This window comes from Stigmatopora argus, chromosome 11 (genome assembly GCF_051989625.1).
Source record: "Stigmatopora argus isolate UIUO_Sarg chromosome 11, RoL_Sarg_1.0, whole genome shotgun sequence".
Lineage (NCBI taxonomy): Eukaryota > Metazoa > Chordata > Actinopteri > Syngnathiformes > Syngnathidae > Stigmatopora > Stigmatopora argus.
This window is the reverse complement of record NC_135397.1, coordinates 13,224,736-13,248,280: the sequence shown is the minus strand read 5'-3', so window position 1 is coordinate 13,248,280 and position 23,545 is coordinate 13,224,736. Positions and strand designations below refer to the sequence as shown.

The 23,545-nt window shown below is 41.1% G+C and overlaps 2 protein-coding genes across 2 annotated transcripts; both read right to left on the bottom strand.

Annotated features, from left to right (window-relative positions):
* Positions 1 to 2,149: 2,149 nt before the first annotated feature.
* synpo2la (synaptopodin 2-like a) lies at positions 2,150 to 11,207 on the bottom strand. The gene is made up of 5 exons (XM_077613637.1): positions 11,106 to 11,207; positions 7,310 to 7,461; positions 6,224 to 6,927; positions 4,293 to 5,439; positions 2,150 to 4,157 (listed from the first exon to the last, which is right to left on the bottom strand). The coding sequence occupies exons 1-5, from the start codon at positions 11,205 to 11,207 to the stop codon at positions 2,693 to 2,695; spliced, it is 3,570 nt and encodes a 1,189-aa protein (XP_077469763.1). The 3' UTR covers positions 2,150 to 2,692.
* Positions 11,208 to 17,611: 6,404 nt separating this feature from the next.
* LOC144084845 (uncharacterized) lies at positions 17,612 to 23,113 on the bottom strand. The gene is made up of 8 exons (XM_077613626.1): positions 23,105 to 23,113; positions 22,303 to 22,503; positions 21,413 to 21,643; positions 20,489 to 20,578; positions 20,183 to 20,260; positions 19,339 to 19,611; positions 19,147 to 19,230; positions 17,612 to 17,893 (listed from the first exon to the last, which is right to left on the bottom strand). Exons 1-8 carry the CDS (start codon positions 23,111 to 23,113, stop codon positions 17,741 to 17,743), a joined length of 1,119 nt encoding a protein of 372 aa, XP_077469752.1. The 3' UTR covers positions 17,612 to 17,740.
* Between the last annotated feature and the right edge of the window lie 432 nt (positions 23,114 to 23,545).

Genomic DNA, 23,545 nt, shown 5'->3' with positions numbered 1-23,545 from the left:
CATTATCTTGCTGGTCACTTTTGCATTTTAGATTTTTTTGGGGGCGTTCTGGTGGAACGAAATTGCCCTTCAAGGGACACCAATAAATTGATGGTGATGATGATGAATAACAAGAAAGCTAATCTAACAGCCTGGAAAAACAGTAGTGAAAATCTTGGGGTGGTGTGTATAGTACATTAATTTATTATCCGTGCCGTTTATTCTCATAAGGGGGAGTGCTGGACCCTATCAGGCGAGGGACACCCTCAATTGCGGGACACAAGGACACGGACAAACATTCCCACACTCACTTGTACTGAGAGGAAATTTAGAGTGCTCACCCATCCTACCATGTATGTTTTTGGAATGTGGGAGGAAAATGGAATAACTGGAGAAAAGCAACACTGTGGAGGACATGCAAATTCCACACAGAACCCGGGGTTGAACCCTCGATCTCGGAACTGAGGATCTGAGGCGTATTTTACATGAGTTTGAAAAAAAATCTTTTTATTTATTAATTTGTATTTTTTTTTTCATATTTACTTAGTCTCGGCAAATAATTGATAATCTATTCTAAACAGTAATTATTAATTGAATAATCAAATCTTTTGACAGTTGTTTATTTTTTTAAATTGCTTATTATCTTTAGGTTATTTACGATGTTAAAAATAGATTTAAAAATTATCAATCAAGCATCCGGAGAAGCTGAAGGTGTTCTTGTTGTGCACTACTGCGTAGTTGTATAGTTGTACGTTATAAAGTTTGGAATTGTGGATGACCGCCTGCAGGTTGGACTTGTGCTTGTGGTTCTCGATAGTCTCCGGAGCCCTCCTTAGCATTTACTGCAGGGTCAGCACATTGGAGTTGTGCATGATGTCCTTGGTCATCTGGTTTTTCATGGTCTCCTCCGATTGCCATCGCACCAGGCGATGCCTTCAGCCTCCAGCAGAACATGGAAATGTATCGGAGGAGAGCAGGCAACAATCTCACCTTTTGGCTTTTGAAGCACCCATCCTTGTAGAAGCGCTGGTTGAAAGTGCACTTTACGTTGTTCAATTGTTTCGAGCTCGATATGTTATAACCAAAATCAAATCATAATGTCTGCTTTACTATAAAAGAGGTCTGGGTTCATGTTTCGAAATGTAAAAACCAGGATACGCTTGAGAACAAAACGGATAAATTTACAATTCACTCCTGTTTTCTTTGAAATTGTTCCATATTTTTGCTTTACTAAAGCTCTGATTAAAATTCATACTTCATCCCTGTAAAAACTAAGATGTTCTTATAATAAAGCTAAATTCGAGGCTACCACATGAGCATCATATTAAAGATAAAATAGTGTGACATTAATCCTATCTAGTCTATTGGAAAGGAGACTGCAATACTACAGCGCCACCAAATGGCCTGTTTTTATTTATTTGTATTGCCAATCTATAAACATATTCTTCTTACATGTACAAGATGTAATGCACATGTGAAAAAAATGTTATTCATATATCATAGCAACTAAACGTGCAATAAGTGTTGTGTTGTACACTGTACAGAAATTAGATGGTATATTAGTGTGAGAGGCAGTATAAAACCAGACAAGTGATGTGCATTTCAGAGGTGACTTTATTCTAAAATGTGTCATTTATTGTAAATATAAACATATTCACACATTTTAAATGATCATAATTTACACCTTATTATCCACAAGTGTAATTTTGTAGCCTTGACATTATCAATACAGTAGAAAATAAACAAAGAATATCCTCTAATTGATCATACATATTTTTAATTTCAGAAAAAATATTAAAAGAAAGAAAAAGAAAAAGCACCCCAGTGCATCAAATTTTTGTCACCTTGACCATCTAATATTTAATCTCTAGCCGTGAACCTTCCTAATAAAATCTTTAGGCTGTGGATTTTCATTACAAAAACAATTTAACTTTGCATTCATACAAACAAAAATATGATCATAATCTTTCATGGATAATGTTGATTCCTGACCACATTTGTTTGCCTGTCATTTTATCATCCATGCAATCAATTCCACCTGTCCACAGCCTCTCATTTCATAAACCCTTTTATTAATGCTAACAGTAAATCCACCAAGTCTTTGCACAATTTCGAAAAATCAACAAAATACACACTTGTTTATCTGTAGTATTTATTTAATAAAATAAAACGTATGCATTTACATACTGAATCTAAAGGCCAGATTTATCACATGTGCCATGTTTGCATTAGGAAGCTGTACATGAATAAATAATCTGTAATGCGGAGTGAGTGGTGCTAATTAACACCTAGGTGCCTAAAAATAATCCACATTATTTAATAATTCCATTTTCGTTTTACAAATTTGAATTTACATTTGACACCCTCTATGGATTTGAAAAAGATTCTCTGTGCCTAAAGCCTATGGCAGCATACACTATTAGTAATTCAGCCATTTATCTAAGACAGCATGGAGAAATATCACAATGATTAACATGTTTTTGTCTTGAAGTAGTAAGAAAAGATCTTAATTCTGCATTGTGCTAAGGGTTGCTTCTTATTTTGGGGTGAGTAACCTTTCCAAAACTAAGTGAACACATCCATATTAGAATATATATGGCTAATTCTGTGGAGAAACAATCAGACCAACTCTAGCAGCAAAGGTACTTACAACAAGGAGTGAACGATTGTGCATGATGCAGTCCATGTGTGATTGTGGTTGGGTTAATGTTGCCTAAATTGCCCCTGGTCTCCACACATGAGCCTGAACACCTCCTTTGGTGGCAACAAAGCGTGGTTTGGGTGCTTGAACTGGATTTGATTTAAGAGGAGGCAATGGAGAAAATATAGTTAGCTCAGGAGCACTCTTGAACTGCTTGGCTGACTGGAGGCCAGTGTTGTAGGAGACCGGGGTGTAATGTGTCGATACACCAGAAGCAGGGTTTGGAGGAGGCATCGCAGATAATTTCGGAAGGCTCGGCAATCCGGCTATTTGGGAAGAGAGTGAAGCTGACTCTCTGAATGAGACTCCTGCCAAGTTGGTGTCTGCTTTTGGAGCAGTTGAAGCAGGAGGTGGGCTGAATATGTCAGAGTGATTTATACGCTCGCCGAGGCTGGTAGCTGAACGAGGTGCGAGGACTTTGGGAACCAGAGTAGGAGCAGACATAGGTGTTGGTGTAGAGAATCTTTTGATTTCATAGGTACGAGCTGTTTTTACAGGTACCTGCTTTGGTGACATTAGTGAGCTTCCCACCATTGCTGTACAGTGGCCCTGTCTCTGGTTTTGTTGAGAAGGGCTGGCGGAGAGATTTGCAGCACCTCCGCTGTAATTAAACATGGCAGAGTTTAGTTGGTAGGGCTGCCTTCTCATAAAATCCAGAGCTTGGATGCCCTCTCGCTGGGAGCTACCTCTACCCTTACTACCTGGCTTGGCCATGTTCTTCTGAGGCCCTGTCGGAATCGAGGGGGTCAGGAGTGGGTTATACCCAATGGGTGGAGGGGCACGCACATTGGAGGAGTATTTCCACTGAGAGGAAATGTAGGGGCTAGATGATTCAAGGTGTTGTGCAGCGCCATGCGAGGTCACATCCTGTTGATGATAAGGTTGTTGAGGGGCATCCACAACATACATACCCATGCGATTTTGTCTGCGAGCAAAAAGCTGAGCCCCCTTTCCTCCTGCTTGAATGATCTGTGGAACCTCCTGTTGAACCCTAGGCTTGGGTGCGACCGGGGGAGGAATCTTCCCAAGGGTGACTGCAGTGCTTTCTTCCTGCCCACCATCATAAAATTCTTCAGAGAATTGTTGCCCATACTTGGAGTGTGTAGCCCTTTCATCAAAATTATGCACCATGGAAAGCAGCGCAGGATTTGGTGAATTCTTCTTCAGTTCTGGTACCGTGAACATAGGTTTGGGTTTTCCAACACACCGACGAGACTCAAGTAAGATTCCTGTACGACCTCCTACACCAGAAATTGGAACGGTTGGAGCTATCGCTTCTGTTTCAGAGACCATAGACGTTGGTGGTACAGGTGTCATAGTAATTTGAGTTGGGCATGGAGGAGCAACTGGTACAACTGGAGGAACCATGGCAACTCTATGAAATGAACTGGGATTATGAGCTGTAGGAGTAAAGGGAGCTGAAACTGTGAACTGTGGTGTAACTGAAATCATAGGCTGTGGTGGAGCTGAAACCATAAGATGTGGTGAAACAGAAATAATGGGATGTGATGGAACAGAAAGAATGTGGTGCGGTGGAGTCGAGGGCATTGGAGGCACACATTCATACTGAGCTGGATAGGCAGCAGTCTGTGGTGGATCTGAAACCATAAGATGCGGTGAAACAGAAAGCATGGGCTGTGATGGAGCAGAAAAAATGCGCTGGGGTGGAATTGGGGGCATTGGAGGCATACTTTCATACTGAGCTGGATAGGCAGCAGTCATATGTTCACCTGTGTTTGTTGCCTCTACAAAAGAGGGACTGGCTAAAGGGTTTAGGATGACAGAAGTCTCTGCTGTGTGTTTTAAAGGACCAGAGTGTTTAGAAGAGATGGGAGGACCAGGAGACAGCTGTAACATTACGGATGTAGCATTAATTGGCTGTCCTGGGGCAGTGGAAAATGGCGGTGGGACAGCAACTGCTGAGGTAGGTCGCTGGGCTATCTTTGTGGCAGATGGTTTGAATGCTACTGGAGCAGTTGCAGCCCGGAGAGTAATGAAGCCAGGTGTAAAAGGACGGGCAGTTCTATTAAGAACATTACTGGCAGGGGCTTCTGGTATGGATGTCTCTGCTGGAGGCATATTCCCAATGATTGATCCACCTTGCACCCCCATTATAGCGGTGCCACCTGTGGCCTGGGATAGCTCTCCATTGGACATGCTAAAGGTTGCTTGGGTTTGGTATAAATCTTGCATATTGCCAGGATGTAGGAGTTGGTGGGGTTGTAGATTTGGCATTACCTGCATGTCTGGGTGAAACATCTGAACTTGATCATTTAAAGCCTGCTGGGCTGCCTGCGATTGTGTCTCCTCCACTTTCTTGGCATGATCAGCTGCCCTTTTCCTTTGTTGTTCAAACAACTGGGCACCTTTACCTGTGGTAGCATTCAAACCCGGACTTGTTGCGTCCTCTTCCCGATCCCCACGGCCTTCAACACCCGCAGTTGCCCTCTTCTCAAGCATATCTAAATAATCACTATCCCAAGTTGGGTCTGGAGCAGCTGAAAAGCCATCTTCTTCAAATTCTGACTCGCTACCAGGTAACGTTCCATCTTCTTCTTGCGAGTCCAGATACTGATCCTCATCTACGCTGCCAAAGCTTGTGAGGGTATATTTTTTGGAGCGCTGCCGTCTTTTCTTGAACATTAACACCCCCTTGGAATGAGGGTTGGGAGCATCCGTCAGTAGGGATGCAATTGTTTTACACTTGCTTCTGGCTTCCTTTACTTGTTTGTCCTGTGGCGTATCTCCTCGGTTAAGCTCTGCAGAGTTTGAAAGCCACAGCTATTAGTCATAATTGCGTTTGATTGCACAAAATAAACATACAATAATCTTGTCTAAATATAAACTGGACACATGTTCTTGTTTAAGATTTGATGACAAGAAGATAAGTTAAACAGTATACTATACAGCAGGAAGGTCATATAGCTCTGAATTATTTCTGAGATCATCATGCAAACCCATCCTTGATGGCAGGCCTTAACAGCCATCAATCACCTCATCTGTCATAGTAGCAGTTTTGGAAAAATACCCAGCAAGCTTTCAGCTTCTCACGTTAGTTAGAGTGAAGGATACATCTATGAGTTAGTTAAAATATGTGGCATCTGGTGGAATATTACAATGCTGCTGCGTAGGTGACTAGAAGCAGAATGCTAAAGTGGTTGGACAACATGCTCGAAATATGTACTTTACAATGTAAAACATCACCGTTATTTAGTTGTTGTATGTTTTTGACTTGATATCATGGGCTGAATTTTGGTGACAGAACTGTTGGTTTAAAAACTGGAAATGCTTTTCAATGTGATCCCAATTGGAATGTCAATCTGCATCACTTGCACCGCTGTGATAGTTCAGTACTTATGCACTAATGGTATCGTTACATTGTTAAATAGCTCTCTATATGTTCGTGTTATCTTCTAAATGTTCTTAATTTTATAGTGGCGTTTTTGTTATAACCCCAGAGTGTCTTTAACTAGTGGAGACAAATTCCATCTAAGTTCCTAACAGACTTGACCAATAAATATAATTCTCATTGTTTTTACTTACTGGCTTGCCTGGCCTTTTCCATGTAGGTTGTTGTTAGTTCCTCGTCAACAGGGTTATTTACAGGACCGACCATAGGCACTAGCTGATTCCGAGAACTCAGCATCAAGGCCTCCTTTGCCCTCTCAGGGGAAACCAGGGGTACATTAGCATGCTGTAGGAAATCCTCCTCCCGCTCTTCATCCCGTGGTCCCTGGTCGTCTGCTGATGAGATGATGGAAGATGTCTCAGTTGATGTCTGGGAAGACCACATTCTTGGAGCAGTGGGCTGGTAAATAACTTCCCTTCGTGCCACACCGGGCAATCCCTCATTTCCACCTTCTTCGTGTCCTTCTGACAAATTTGTATAGGCAAGTGCATCTGGGGCGCTGTCATAGCCACTCATCTCAGATGTCTCCCCCCCCTCAGGCGAGGTCCGTCCCATGGGTTTCGCCGGGATGGAGTTGGGGCTGCGTCGTTTCTGACGCCGTTGCTTCTCGTAGCCCGCCACGTCTGCGTCACTATCGGTTTCGCCATAGTAGGCCTCACTTCCAGGTGGTGAAGTCAGACCACTGGTCAGGGAAGATCTGCTACGATGAATCTCGCGGACAGGTGCTTGGTGGCGGTCGGTGGGTGACAGGGTCTGCAGTGAAGCACGGTACTCTTTGTCGATGCGGGGAGAAAGGGCGCGGGTCACAAGGACCACAGACTGAAACCCGACAGGTACTCTGCAAATTAGAAGGGTTATACTTTATTAAATATTTGGAACACCAGAATTATTTGCGCTTATTTAGGGTAAATCCTGAAGAGGACTCAACATGACTGACTTTTATTAATTTTTTTTTCTGTTTTGAGCATTGCACTAGGACTTAGCAAGCCACCTATACGCTATAGTATGATGCAATACTTGTATGCATCCTTGTGAGGATAACCAGCATGGATAATTAATGAATTCTAGAGGCCATCTTACAAAGAGTGGGGGGGAGATCCCTAAGAATGTTTATTTAAAGCTAACTAATGAAAGTACAGATTGTAAACTGACTAACATTCAACTTCATTTAAGACGTGCTTAACCAAGGTATTGAACAAACGTTATCTTTTTGTTATTACCTTTTGACGCGGATGTGTAATATCCCTGATGAGGCGTCTATGAGGTCCATAGCCTGGGCGTGGGATAACCCTTCACATGGCTGGTTATTGATGGACATCAACTCGTCGGTCTCCCGCAAACCCGCTCTGCATGCTTTGCTACGTTTGCGCACCTGCAGCAGTGCACAAAGGAAAGAAAGTGCGCTACATCCAGAATTGTAATTGCAATAAGCTGCAGATTTTTGGCGTCTTGGTGCGAAGGAACAGTTTAAATGGCTTTTGAGTTTCATGTCGTGCTTTGCTGCCTTGATGTTGCATTTCATATCAACGTGAGGATTGTGGTTGTGGGTGCTGCCACAGACAAGTAGATATCTTCCACAAAAACATCTGCAATTAAGAAATATGTGCTGACTTCTGTTTATAATTGAATGGACAACTTCAAGGCGAATTATTCCTAACCAATGGCAGGTGCCATTATGAAGAGCCAATTAATATTACACTGGCTCCACAACTCTGTGGTTAGGCGTAAATAGCTAGTTGGTTGATTTAAAATGAAGGGCATATGTCTTGAGTCTGTATTATGCAGCCCCCCAAAACCACCACCCGTCCCCCATTGATAGCGTCACCTTGCTGTGAACACATGCCACATTTCGCTACTCAAGTGGAACACTCATACACACTTAAACAGGCAAACAGCAGCCACCAGCCTTCTTCATTTGGAGGTTTTCTATTTGTGCCTAAGGTCTGTCAATGCTGTGGGTTGTTCCTACCCTCAAGTGCCTTAGGATTAATACAAATAACATCAGTGAGTCCCATTAGAAACAGGTGAGATTAACTCACAGTAAACATGTGTGTAATGAGATTCAGTCTCAAGTCTTGAGCTTTTAGTTTCAAGCAAGTTCCAAGTTCATTAAATTCATTACTTCGGTTTACTGAGTAATTAGAAAAGGTCTACAATCTTACTCGGTTGCAAAATGTATTTGCAGTCAGTGCTTAGTTTTACGCACACATTTACAATCACATAGTTGGTTGGTCTAGAACCTGTATCTATTTTGTCACTTAGTACTTTGTTATCTTGCCAACATAGTTTGATCAGTTATCTCGGTGCTTTACTGAGGATTTAACATACCTTGACCATCTTTGTGGCTATTTTAGTGACGAATGAAGTTTGCTAACATAGTTTGTGGTTGCTCAATTTTTATCTAGAAACCTTTTGAAGGGATAGAAAAACCTTTGATAATGTGCATCGCCATAATAATAATCGCATTTATTAAAGAGTAAAATAATTTCAAATGTTCAATAGTGAAGGAAAGGGTAAATAAAAGCCAATATTTACCTACAGTAGGCAAAATAGCTATTGTCAGACATATTTCAATACAAGCATTATGCATTCATTCATTCATTTTGTGAACTGCTTAGCCTCATAAGCTTTACGGGGGGTTCTGGAGTCTATCCCAGCTAACTTCAGGCACCAGGGCCCGCATTATAGACCAAAAAATACTGAATAAAAAATAATTGCCTGAATCTAGCTAGTAATATGATTTCTTATTATCTATTCTAGTCGAAGTCTAATGCAATCTCATATCCTCATTTAGTAAAGCTTTTTTCAAATAGTTCCGCTCGTTGTACAGATTATCAAAGATTCTTTCAGTCTACTTGGAGTTATCAGGTGTAATAGTTCTGATATCCTTACATGAACGCACACACACAAACGCACACATCCACGGGAGCAAGCAAGCCACAAGAGCAAAAATACATGCTCACTCATAAATACACACAGAAACGCGTGCAGGCACCAGTCCAGAAGCGCAAACTCAGCTCTCCCAAAATCCCAAACTGTCAAAGCTCCTACACCTGTTGGCGTATATGACGTCTGACTTGATCAAGCCTTCCCTGCTCTCAGGGGTGAAGAAGCAGGCCATTTTAGATAGGAACAAGAGCAGCTGTCCTTTGCCGTAAAGGTGATTTGGTGTCCCCGCCACTTAGTAGAAACGCCACAACTAAGTCAGCTACTAGTCATTACAAAAGGGCATTATTAAATTAGGAGTATGGGTTTTTCGAGTGAAATTTCAGGATGAACCTAAAGTGCCCTTTGAACTTTATTTGATCTTCTCTTATCTTCTGAATGCCTATGACCTACAGTTCAGTGGTTTAGCACATTAACAATCTTGTTGTTCCCTTAACATGAACTGAACCCTCCTAAATTCCACGTGTCATTCATCTGCGGGGTTCAGTCATTATGGCACTGTGACCCTTAACGTAAAACTTAAGTATAACAATTTAATTGAAAAAATCATTCATGAACATTTTTAACAACTTTGAAATTCTCCCTTGTAAAAACCGGCAGAGAAAACAATTGTTTCGTAAAATATATGACCTATTCAACCACCCACACTGCTCTTTTCAAAACCCTAAACCAAAATGGATTAGATATTTATGCTCGCATTCTTGAATTTCAGAGGCAAAATGCGACCATTCTGGAGTCACCTTCTCGGTGACAGTATAAGATCTCCAGCCTTTTTCTGTGTAAAAATTTGGAGTAGAACGGTACCATCAATTGTTGGGTGTGGTCTGTTTGGGTCGCCATTCTATAATTTCAAAACTCATTTTCTTGTTAGTTTTAGAATAGTGTGTTCTATTTATCCCAGGTCCGGCAGCAAGTTGGTTAATTTTTTTCCATCCCTTTCCAGAAGATTTCTAATTGCAGTTGTACTCAAACAAATATCTATCTATATTGGTCAATTCATAAATCGAAATGTTTTCCGTTCAGCAAGTTTTGCTGAATACACCACAGTTAGAGATTCCAAGGAATATTGTAATAATTTAGTTTGCTCCTTGAATTTCACCTGATAGACAAACATGTCAAACGTTTTCTGGCCGTGCAGGATATTGTTCCATGCACCAAACCAGTATTTTATCCTCCTCCTAAAACAGCTCTATTCTGAGGATGGCAAATACAAAGTGCACAAGACTTTTTTAAAGTGATGAACTGCATCACCCTCCATTTCTAACCCAATGACCTGCATCTTGCCCAAGAATAGATACTTAACAACACTTAATAAAAAGCGCGTTCCCATTGACTCATTCGTGGTGCATAGGAGCCTTAATATGTCATCTGTTTTTGGGGTGGATGATGTCAAGATTGAAATCTTCATAAGTGAAGACATTGGGGATTAAACATGACATTTTTTTTAATGCAGTACATTTTTGATAGATTCTAACAAAAGAGACAATCATTCACAAATGTCAAATTAAAGCACACAGAAGACTATAGTGCTCGCAGGAATCATCACGCCATGCGGCATCTTAATCCGGATTTTACCACCATGATGCAAATGTTTCCATATAAATCCTAAATAATTTGACAGGTTGAACGTAAGTAGTGTGATTATCCTGTCAAGGGTATGTCCACCCTAATCTCTATGATGGAAAGACATTAACAGTCGGCAAGATGTTGACCATAGAGGTCATGAATAATGAACCAAATCTTACCTATGAGAGGTGGACAAAGTCATTGGTAAATATCATCTCTCAAGGTCACAGTTCCACTTTTTGTTTTTGCAATTTGATTGAAAAAGCTTAATGGACAATGTTGTCAATGTTCACATTTAATTTTGAATTAGAATATTTAATAGTAAATAAAGCTATGTAAGTCACAAGTGCCAAACTCATTGGCAGAGTAAGGCTCCAAATAAATCTGAGATTGAAGATAGATTTCATGCCCTCTGTCCCAATAACAAAACTATTGGTTTCCACTCACAAAATGTAAAATATCAACTTTTCCACAACATGCAACCTACTTAAGGCCCCATCTTACCTTGGCCACTTGGAGTGGTTTTTGGTGCTCCACGCCGCCCTGTAAGCGGAACCCCCATGGTGCTCCACCAGACAATGTAATCAAAACTTCTTCCGCAACCATTCTGATGATCTGTTTTTAACTTTTTTTGCCCCTTAAAATGTTTAACTAGATATACCCTGTTTTTTCTTCTTGGCTAGCTGGGGGCCCTCAATGCATTGGACCCATGGTGAGCAGTAAGGGCCCCCCTCAAACACACAGACCTACGCTTTGCCTGCCACGCTGTCCAGTCTCAGTCATTTTTCTAAGTCCAACCCCGAGACTGATGCTCATACCTGAACACACACACGCTTACACACACATACATGCTGAGGTGCACCCGCCCCAACCGCCTTGGCTAAGGGTATGGCAGGAGTGGGAGTCCGCTTACACCGAGGAATGCCTTTCCCAAAATGAGCGAGAGCTGGCTCTAGATCAACACTTGTCCTGTCACTCAGGTCGGCACTGAGCTGCTGATAGCCCATCCAAAAATAGCTCCACACCAGCTCCTCTTGGGGAACGAGGAGAAACCGAATGCTCAGGAACATCCAAATAGTATCGGAATCACAGATATCGAAAAAAATGAAACATACAATTTAATATGGCCCTTGTCTTGTATTCTGTATCGTAGATTTGAACTGGCCAAAGAAGTTAAGATTTACAAAACATTTTTGGTTCATTGGGGTATACATTTAAATGAGAAATAATAATAATAATACGTAAAAAGGATGCTATGGTGGCCAAGGAGCAAATTTGAATTGTAAATGTGGACAACTGGGTGAGGTCATTTGGAAATGAGGTATGGAAGTTTAACAATCAAATATTTTTCTTTTTTTAATTGTCCATAAACAATGAATTCATTCTTTAATTTTATGTATCACGTGTCCACATTTTTGTGGCTCCAAAGTCCGCTGGGATAGGCTTTGGCAATCCTTGCGAGGATACATGGTACAGAAGATCAATGGATGGACTTAACTTTGGTTGATTGTTGTGGTTGCTGCCGTGGCATCCATTTGACTCCTCTGAGGAAGAAGACATTAAAAGCTGTCATCATTAGGCTTTTGGGCATAAATTCCAGATGAATAGCCAGCATAGGCTAAGTAAATTAAGTCTCTGAAATAACCACTGAATGAAATACAGATGGGGACTATATATTGCTTGAATAATATACAAATATGCAAAGTTGGTTCTTTGTGTTTTAACACTTGTGAATTCGCTATTTTTTATCATATATTATATATTATACATTATAGATTTTTATACTGGCCCGGTGGGTTGAGTGGTTAGTGCGTCGGCCTCACTGCTCTGGGGTCCTGGGTTCAAATCCAGGTCTGTACACCTGTGTGGTGTTTGCATGTTCTGCATGGATTTTCTCCAGGGACTCTGGTTTCCTTCCACATTCCAAAGACATGCATGGTAGGCTGATTGGACACTCTAAATTGCCCCTAGGAATGGCTGTGAGTGTGCATGGTTGTCCGTCTCCTTGTGCCCTGCGTTCAGGGTGTCCCTTGCCTCCGGCCTGAAATCAACTGGGATAGGCTCCAGCACCCTCTGTGACCCTAGTGAGGATAAAGCGGTTCAGAAAATGAATGGATATTTTGATACTTTAATTCTGAAAAATTCACCTTTCGAAAATTCATTCATCTTCCGTAGTGCTTTATCCTCCTTGGAGTCATTCCAGTTGACTTATGCAAAAGATGAGGTACATTGAACTGGTTGTTAGATGTATACTGTATAGTAAAAAATTGAAAATACAGTAGAGTACATGTAGTAGGATAAATGTCCTTTTTATATTATCATAGTTTGTTAAATCGTGGAGATAGAGTTTCGTGTCAAAATGGTTTAAACATGGCCTCATTATACTGCTGTAGAATGACATTTATTAGTTTGTTTCTGGTGGGTGAGTGATTAGTGAATGGCCCTCACAGTTGGAGACCTGGGTTCAAATCCAGGTCGATCCACCTATGTGGAGTTTGCATGTTCTCGTCGGGCCTGCGTGGGTTTTCTCCGGGTACTCTGGTTTACTCCCACAGTCCAAAGATATGCATGATAGGCTGATTAGACACTCTTAATTGCCCCTTTGTATAGGTTTCAGTGTGCATGGTTGTCAGTCACATAGTTACAATGGATTTTCCTTTGGTGCATGAACTGGCGTTTCTAAAGTGTTTTATATAGGTTTGGATTCACCTCTAGGCAGTGTGGCTAATATGAACGGCTGTGTTGGAGGTGACCAATGATAGCTGGTCATTTTGGCAGCTTTGCTCTGCAGCTGTCTCTGCATCTCAGGATAGCAGCTAAGATCGGCCTTCGGGTCAGACGCTCGCAGGAAATGTCACCCCGCCTCCCCCACCACGGTGTCAGATCTAACGTGTTCTACCTTACACAGATAAAACCCACACGGTTTAGACCCACGTCTGCAGTGGAACATTATCAGGGTGTCTGATGCTTTTCTGATCTGTCTTTACCATCATCTTGTGTCTAGCGATGTTATTGCAGACAAATTCATTTTTTGAACCTCTTATCCTCACAAGGGTCGCGGGGGGTGCTGTTGCCCATCCCAGCTAACTATAGGCATCAGGTCGGGGGCACACTGACCCGGTTGCCAGCCAATTAAAGGGCACAAGCAGACAGACAACCATTCATGCTCACACTCATACCTAGGGGCAATTCAGAGTTTCCAACCAGCCTAGCCTGCATGGGGAGACCGGAGTACCCAGAGAAAACCCGCATAATCCCGGGGAGAATATGCAAACCCTACACAGGACCCACCTGGAATCGAACCCTCAACTCCAGAACAGTTAGGCCGACGCGGTGACCACTCGGCCGCTGGGCTGCCCTGCAGACAAATTGAGTAGTCAAATTATAATGAACACCTGGAAACTAAGAGCTAACTGACCCTTGCTTGAAAGGTTTTTGCATTTGGATGCTGCATGATGGTACAAAAGCCCTTAAATTAGAGGATCAACACATCTTATACATCTAGCGTCTAAACAATAAATCATGTTACATAAACAACTTTATTCAGTAGTTTCATTACGTTGACATAGGTCTTATCAACAGGAGTAGCGGGCATTATATCCCAAATAACATGCACATAAGGGTGGCCCGGTGGCACAAGTGGTTAGCGTTTCGGCCTCACAGCTCTGGGGTCCTGGGTTCAAATCCAGGGTCGGTCCACCTGTGTGGAAGTTTGCATCTTCTCCCCGGGCCTGCATGGGTTTCCTCTGGGTACTCCAGTTTCCTCCCACATTCCAAAAACATGCATGGTAGGCTGATTGGACACTAAATTGCCCCTAGGTATGGGTGTGATTGTGCATGGTTGTCCTTTGTCTCCTTGTGCCCTGCGATTCGCTCTCTACCAATTGTCAGACTGAAGTCAGCTGGGATAGGCTCCAGCACCCCCCGTGACCCTAATGAGGATAAAGCAGTTCAGAAAATGAGATGAGATTAGAGATGAGATGAGTGATCCACATACATTGGCAAAGATGGAAGTTAATTATACTTATACCTTTCGTCATTAGTATGCAGTATGCAGTATACCGGGGACACTTTATTACTTCAGTCACTTTAATAGTGTGCTCCTCAGGCCATGTGACTTGACCCTCTAAACATAACCTTTGTTTTTATAAGGAGGGAATGGATTAAAAAAATAACCTTGACGTGACATTACACATCGCTAAAGTAAGAAAGACATTAAAGGCGCAATATACAATACTGGTGGCCAAAAGTGGTACTCCAAAATGAAATGGAAACACTACCCAGAGAAAACCCATGCAGGACCAGGGAGAACATGCAAACTCCACACAGGAGGACCGACCTGGATTTGAACCCTGGTCATCAGAACTGTGAGCCTGATGCGCTAACCCTACCCCAGTAGGTTTAGGTTTCGGGTTAGATTTCAGGTTAGGTTTCGGGTTAGGTTTCGGGTTAGGTTTAGGGTTAGGTTAGGGTTAGGGTTAGGGTTAGGGTTAGGGTTAGGGTTAGGGTTAGGGTTAGGGTTAGGGTTAGGGTTAGGGTTAGGGTTAGGGTTAGGGTTAGGGTTAGGGTTAGGGTTAGGGTTAGGGTTAGGCTTAGGCTTAGGCTTAGGTTTAGGTTTAGGTTTAGGGTTAGAGTTAGAGTTAGGGTTAGACGCAGGGTTGGCAAAGTCCGGTCCTCGAGAGCCCCTATTCAGTCTGTTTTCCATGTCTCCCTCCACCAACACACCTGAATCAAATATTCGGGATCAGTATGAATCTTCTGGACAGCTGGCTGATGATTTCATCATTTGATTCAGGTGTGATAGAGGAGGGAGATATGGAAAACAGGCCAGACAGGGTCTCTCGAGAACCGGACTTGGCGACCCCTGCACTAATGAAAATGTCACCTTATCTATTGAAAATCATGCTAAAAAAACTAATTAAAAAAACAGTCTTTAATGACTATTTAAATTAGGGCCGTTCAATGAATAATTGATGTGCAAATCTTAGGTACTGCTTCTCTATAATTCACCTTTTACCATTGACATTTGAATAAGATGACAATATTTGACCAGTTCCTCTAAACTTGCTCTTCACAGACAATACTATACATTGACTCGATGAATGTTTTCATCATAGTATTGTTTTATTTCTTTTTTTTCCATTTCATTTCAAAGGTTGCAGGGGTTGCTGGACCAATATCACGTAAAAATGAAGTTTTTTTTTGCAAACATAAAATAAATAGTTGGAAAATATAGTACTAGGTAATAACAGGTTTATAGATTTAGATTGTCAGTTCATTGATCCAAAATCTGCTGTCCATAATTGGAAAGTACAGCAGCTCCTCTGTGTGTCTGCAATGGGTCATGACAGGAATCTCTGGACTAGTATTGAATTTCACTTCAGTAATTGAATATTTAGAAGAAAAAAAGACAAGGCAAGTTTTTGAAAAAGTATAGATGTAACATTTTTCATTATATTCGATTAAATTATATTTCCAAAATATACAGTCTTTTGCTGATGTAGATATTTCAATACTCGAAAATTGTCTGACCTACTGCTATTTATTATAATCATGATCATTGTTATAACTTGACAGTAAGTGTTAGTTTTGTCTTGAATGTAAACACCCGTTTACAAAATGAGACCACTGTGAGGCGACAGTCACATGCAATCATTTGTCATAATATAGTTACTATATTATGTACTACTACTATATTATAGTAGTACAGTGAACTGGTTTCTAAAGTTAGTTTCCAATGAAGTTTAATCTATACGAGCCTGATCTTATTTGTTATTGGGAGTCTGTCTTCACTGTTGTACCATATTGTGTACTGTCTCTGTGCAATCATTTCAAGTTACAATTTCTAGATTACAGATTTTTTTCTAAATGTATTAATTTAAATATATTTTTCCATCTTTCTGAGTTGTGAAACTATGTCAAAATGCAACTCTAAATGGATTTTTTTATGTTGGTTACCTCAAACAGTACACAGGAATTATTTAAGCAATTTCTTGTAAAATTGGAATGCTGAGTAAGCATCAAAATAGTGAAGCTGACGAAATTAATTGGTTCTGGAAGTGGTTGCGTAACAGATTTTTCATAAGTAAAAGCATATTTTACATTGAATTAGCATAATTGGTTCCACGATCTTTAATACTACTCCTTCAACCCTTTAAACATTATAAAAGTATAGCAGGTTTGTTGAAATATGTATGCAAATATGGATGCAAAAAAAGTGAAAAGGATAAGAAATGTATGTATCAAGCCATTAAAATTAATTTAAAAAACTAAGATATTTTCTAAACGTACAAATTAAGTTCAAATTATGTTATCCACACTCAGAAAAACTCAAAATAGCCGTGGTCTCAGGGAAGATTTATATATATATATATATATATATATATATATATATATATATATATATATATATATATATATATATATATATATATATATAAATATATATATATATATATATAAATATATGTATATATATATATATATACACGTATATATATATATATATATATGTATATATGTATATATATATATATGTGTATTAATTGGGAAACATCCACCAGTTTTTTTATCGGGGGAGAAAAATGAACAATAGGCAGTTTTTTATTGTGAAATAACACATCAGTGGAGCACAATCTGTTAACACAGTGAAAAGTGTCATTTCCTTTTTATTGTGATTAATTTTCACAATGTGAGAAGATTCAATGTTCTTTAATATAGACTTCATTATAACCATATACTGTACAGTATCATGGTAGTTGGAAGAAGGCTGCATTTAACATTAGGAGCTATCGGCAGTCTCTTCAATTGTGCAAGTTAAAAATAAAGTCAGTGGTGCCTTGATACACAAGTTTAATATACAATATACCTCACAGCGACTTCTTGTCAAAGTTTCCTCACAACTAAAAGCAAACAAAATCAACAAAATGACAATTTGTGTCTAGAAAAAGTAGGACCACTTGAATTTCAATGCACCACTGTTTTACTACAGTAACAAATATGACAGTACTCACAACTGACTAATGCCACAGAATACTATTAGCAGCAATTGACATTTAAAACAAAACTGCATTGGTTGCGAACAGTTGCCAATGTTTTATTTCAAGAGTTCCCTTTAGTAGTAGCAAGTCTAGATGCTTTCAATGTGAATAAAATGCACTGTCCAAACATTCCAAAGTGACGTGACTGTCAAGAATTCCTACATTGCGATCCACATCGTTGCTGAGAGCTTGAGGCAAGAGCTCCACATCTTCATCAGAAGTAGAGGGATGAGTGAGGACGATCCGAGGGATCTGGCAAGGAATTCATTGATTTAGACTTGAAATAAACTCAGGTCATTTGCCCTGTCTGGAGACATGTTAAATCATCAAAGTAAAACAACAAAAATTTCCATAAAATAAAAAAAATTGGGACTAACTTTAAGACGCAACCAAATATGACAAGAAAACGATTTCTTCCCATATACTCTGTACTATAAGTATCAGACAATTGGACTAGATTCATCTCATCTCATCTTCTACCACTTTTTCCAAAGTCGAGTCACGGGGGCAGTAACTTCAGCAGGGAAGCCCAGACTTCCCTCTCCCCAGCCACTTCATCCAGTTCTTCCGGGAAGACCCCAAGGCGGGAGACATAGTCTCCCCACCGTGTCTGAGGTTGGCCCCCTGGCCTTCTCCTGCTGGGACGTGCTCTGAACACCTCCCGAGGGAGGTGTCCAGGGGGCATCCTGATCAGATGCCCAAGCCAACTCATCTGGCTCCGCTCGATCCAAAGGACCAACGGGTCACTAATTCTGAAAAGGAGCCAGGATACCCTAGACTGGTTGCTAGCCAGGCAAACAAGTAAAGGATAAGTGACTTTTAAATTGCTTGTCATGTTTGAAATACGTGGGCTAATTTTTTGCCAATTTCCTACCAACACAGTTATAAATCAACTCCTTTTTGCATGTGTAGGTTCGTAATTTGTAAGGAATCCCTTACAATCTGGTGGCCTGGTGGTGCGAGTGGTTAGCGCGTCGACCTCATAGCTCTGGGGTCCTGGGTTCAAAACCAGGTCATGTCCATCTGTGTGGAGTTTGCATGTTCTCACCGGGCCTGCGTGGGTTTCCTCCAGGTACTCTTGTTTACTCCCACATTCCAAAAACATGCATGGTAGGCAGATTGGACACTCTAACCTACTCCTAGGTATGGGTGTGAGTGTGGATGGTTGTCCTTTGTCTCCTTGTGCTCTGCGATCGGCTGGCCGCCGATTCAGGGTGCCCCCCGCCTCTGGCCCGGAGACAGCTGGGATTGGCTCCAGCACCCCCCTTGACTCTAATCAAAATAAAGCGGTTCAGAAAATGAGATGAGATGAGATCCCTTTCAATCTCAAAATAAGACAATTTTGCTATGTACTCTGCATGATCAACATGTACAGCTCAGTGTGATTATAAAGTGGACCATTGTCATGATCAAAAACTGAAGGAGTGACAGCTCTTCCTGTTTTCTGAGGAGACTTCTGAGCACTTTTAAGTTATAGAAGAATGACCATGCAAAATATATCTTACTGTAATTGTGTGTTTATCCACATTCACTGAAACATTTCTTTTGGCCAACCCCTCTGCCTCCAATTGAGATGTTTTCAAATCAGTCTGAAATAAACAATGAAAAGAGAAAAAGAAATCGGATTGTGCCATTTATATAGAACACCCTGAGAATTCATGAACCATGTTAATTGTACTGTTTTTTTCTCTACCCACAATGCCATTCCCGTTGCACACCACCACATCCTTCTTCTTGGACAAACAGTTTTCCCTGTCCTCTGGCTTCCGCGACGTCGTGCACCTTTGGCCTCTGGCGTCATCGTTGCCGAAAGGTCGCCGGGTGGCAGGATTTTCGGTGTCACGGCCCTCATCGGACCGGCTGACCTGCAATCCTTCACGCAGTACTCTCATCCTGATGCGACTCCCCGCGTTCCTTAGAGCTCGGACGGCCTCCAGGTGAGTCGCTCCCTGCATGCTTAGGCTATTGACCTTGAGGGCGATGTAAAACTCTTATAAGTGAAGCCTTACAAGTTCAGCATAATGGATCGTAAAATAGTGTAGAATGAAGTTTGTCATCACTAGTTATCAAACTATATGACTTGAGCACCAGTGGGAGATGTTGTTAAATATAATAACTGTGCCCAGAAACTAAAATAAAATCGAAATTGTTTTTACTGTAAAGCAGGTGTGTCCAAATTATGGCCTGCGGGCCAAGTGTGGACTATCATTTAAATATCATTTAATATGAGGGTACCAGAAATTTAAATTCTGCTTACGTTCTGTTACCTTTTTCAGCTCTAACAGTAGACAGTGTTAGTCACTTAAACTGCCTCTCCAATAGCTACGGGGTCAAAACATTACATATTCAAATCAATCTCTTAGTAGCTGGCTCTGAGTCTATATATATATACCACGTGTTGTTCAATGAGGGGAACTAAATCAGCATTTGTCTCTAGTTACAGACATGCTTTACATAGAAAAAGAAAATATAGAAGTCAAAACACCCTAGGAAAAACAAACAGCAACAAAGAGATGGCGCAGAAAGCAAAAGTTATAATACCTCTAGCAGTCTGTCTCCAACATGGACCCCTGCTTTTTCTGAGGGCCCACCTTTTGTGACTCTGGAAATAAAAATACCCTGAAAAGTAGCAAGCACAATTGAGTGACTATCTAGATTTTGCCTGATAACTTTAGAGAAATTGATTTATTCATGCTAAACATGGGTGGGGGATGAGGTTGAAATATCTATATATAAGTATATATATATTTGTGTGTATATATATCTACATCTACATCTATATCATATCTATATCTATAATCATTATAAATTAAATATTTAAACATCTTGAGTTTGTTCAAAACCAACCTCATCTTGGTCTTTGTAAGGTAGAGAACCTTTCCCACCAGCTATGCTTATACCGAGGCCATCCCTTTGGCCAGATACTTTGACCTGTAACTAAAAACACAAGCAATGAACTCCTTATAGGGCATTCATTTAACTCATTGGCTGCCATTAATGGCAGTAGACATCCATTTTGACGAGGAGAGCTGGGAAACTGATCGCTGCTATCCCTCCTGGTCAAAATGCACATTTAACACCAGCAATGGCATTCACAGCTCTCCCAGTTCAAACAAATTGATTTCAATGGCAGACAGTGTTATTTGGGGCCATAACCGGAGTCTATTTATATTTTAATGTGGAACATTTGATCAAGACTGTGTTCAAGACTACTCAAGAATGAATACAGGGATTTTTTTATAAATCTAATTTACAGGATATGTTAGCAGTAGGAAAAAAAGACAGAAAAAAATTAAATGGAAAAGGTGATTACGTTTTGGGGTAATAAAGTCAAAGATCAAGGAGGGTACAAACACAATCATTGGATGGCAGATTAGTCTATTCAACTCAAATTTGCAGGGTAGGTTTGATATAAGAGAGAGTGATGACAAACAAACGACTAAGGCACAATGCCTACTACATGATACGTTACGATGCTGTGAATTTGTCTGCTTAGTCGGAAACCTGCTCTCCGAGTACTTTTGTAGTATTTTTAATTTATTTAGATAGAAAAATGACAATTTTGTTTTTCAAAAATTGTATAATTATAATTGAAGCCTGGCGTATCACATTTTGGGCCTTAAGTTTAGTTCTTTTTAATGAGCTAATATAATGACTTGCCCTCTAAAGGGTTCATTTGCGTTGACAGTCAATGTAAAGACAACAACAATAAGAAAGCAGCCATTTTCCCCTATTAGCATGCTTCTCTTAGACATGAAAAGATGAAGGTACCGTTAATTGCACTTGTGAAGTGAGCGATTCAGAAGTAGTCGACGACAAAACAGGCTTTAGATGCCTCCTGACGGAGGGGATCTTTGAACCGTGGGCATGGTCTCCATGGTAATCGTATGCAATGTCGGAAAATCCAGGCGGCTGAAATGTCCGTCCCTCTCGAGTGGCACTTCTCTGATGGCGAAATCGGCGTGGGATGCTATCACATGACGTCAACTTGCTTGCAGCATCCTGGTGATAAGGAATCAAGACTGTTTTTCTTTTTACTTCCCCAACACCCCTTGTATTGTTTTTTGAAGTTGAAAGCGAAGCCTTGAGCGAGGAGGGCAAACGTGGTTAACCGCATAATAGTATATACTAGGTAAAAATCAAATGTCTGCCCCCAGCCTGTACACGTCATAACACCCAAAGGCCGTACGTGTTAAAACGGCACTCGGACGTTTCGTCGAAAGACGTTTGGTCCCCGGACGTTTGGTCCCTGGACGTTTGGTCCCCGGACGTTTGGTCCCCGGACGTTTGGTCGACCGGACGTTTGGTAGAACGGACGGGGCGTTGACCGGACGTTTGGTAGAACGGACTCGCTCTCTCTCATTATTAGAATTTTGAGAGCAAGAGATTACCTGGTTGCTCACTTTCAACAGTAAACTCTCTGTCTCTCGCTCTCTCATAATTTGACAGCGAGCAAACCCGGCGACCAAACGTCCGGTCGACGGCCCGTCCGTTCTACCAAACGTCCGGTCGACCAAACATCCAGGTACCAAACGTCTTTTGACGAAACTTCCGGTCACGGTTAAAACAGAGCTGGAGGCGGAGTTTGCCTAGGGTCAGTCAGCTTAGGTTGAGTGCGAATGAAGGAGGAATACCAACTAAAAACGTTATGATGATCCCACCTTATGTGGTTGCTCTGTTTTCTTCAAGTGGTGACTGCACACGTCATCAGTGCCTGGCAAGAAATGGATGCCCCCATGCAGACATGCTTTTGCTACCTTGCCGAAGCCGGGGAGGGCCCAGTTTTGGCAGCTGGTCCCCAAAGACGTACCCCTTTGATGGCTTTGACTCCCCTGGAGCGGAGCAGAAGACACCACCTGCTTCTAAGATGTGATTATTGAGTGATTACTGGAAGAGTTGGGCAATTGCAGATGTCTAAATAATTGCTTGATTGGAAATCACGTGATGAGCTGTTACTTTGATTGGTTCCACCAAAGGATCATAGGCTGAGGAAGCTTTTTGTATTCACAAAAGTTTTGGAATATTCAGTTTTAGGATGAAACGTAGGGTTGAACTGAAAAGGCATACTTTGCGTGGACCCTAACTTACCCTATCAGTCGTCTCCAGCAGTTTTGACAAAAAGCAATGAAAGACAGTTCGCACTGGACCCGATTGATGAGTCTGATGTGTTGGCCCATGTAGCAACTTCATAGAACAGTTTAAGGTTGAAATGAGGCGAAAAACATTTTGTTAGTGTGGTAATTTGGGGTTAAACCTCGGTTAGTTTAGTGCGGGGGTGGTCAAACTTTTTTCCTCCAAGATCTACTCTTCAAGGAGTAAAGCTTCAACGAGCTGCATTTTTCTCCAGGCCACTGACATAGCTTAGCAATTATTTACGTTGATATACCTCGCATTAGGCAACATTTATGGAAGCGGCAAGGGAACGGGGGTGAAAATCAACTCTCGATTCATGCTAAAGCTTACTGCGGACATGCTGGATTCATAAGATCCTAGATAAGGAAACTGACAGAGGGGAGGGATCAAAATGTTGTTGTGCGATCTACTAACACTACCTTGGCGATCTACCAATAGTTCCTTGGTGATCTACGTAATGGGCACCCCTGGTTTGGTGTGTTGATTGGAGGTTTAATATTGTGTCGGTTTAGTACTTAGGTGCTGGGCAGTTAGTACTGAAACACAGTTATTCCATAGTACGTTTTAGTTGTAGGCTGGAATTTATACTGTGCATGTACCGCTCTAGGATAGTCACATGACTATAACAGCTCTGTCAGTCACTCCATGGCTTGTGAATGAGTTGTTAAACTGTGTGGATATAAGGGAAATTAATTATCTGGAATTCCACGTATCCTCTCTGGAGCTACTCAAAATAGTAAGAAATATGTACACGTCACATGTAGTACTTTC

Bases quoted from the DNA above. Each gene is read 5' to 3' on its own strand.
- synpo2la (XM_077613637.1), bottom strand. From the start codon at position 11,207: ATGGTTGCGGAAGAAGTTTTGATTACATTGTCTGGTGGAGCACCATGG. The intron at 7,462-11,105 runs GTAAGATGGGGC...GCACTGCTGCAG, and splicing joins AACCACTCCAAGTGGCCAAG to GTGCGCAAACGTAGCAAAGC. The intron at 6,928-7,309 runs GTAATAACAAAA...TCTAATTTGCAG, and splicing joins TTACACATCCGCGTCAAAAG to AGTACCTGTCGGGTTTCAGT.
- LOC144084845 (XM_077613626.1), bottom strand. The intron at 20,579-21,412 runs GTACCTTCATCT...TTGTGTTTTTAG, and splicing joins CTTCACAAGTGCAATTAACG to TTACAGGTCAAAGTATCTGG. The intron at 19,231-19,338 runs GTGGGTAGAGAA...TGTTTATTTCAG, and splicing joins TGTGCAACGGGAATGGCATT to ACTGATTTGAAAACATCTCA.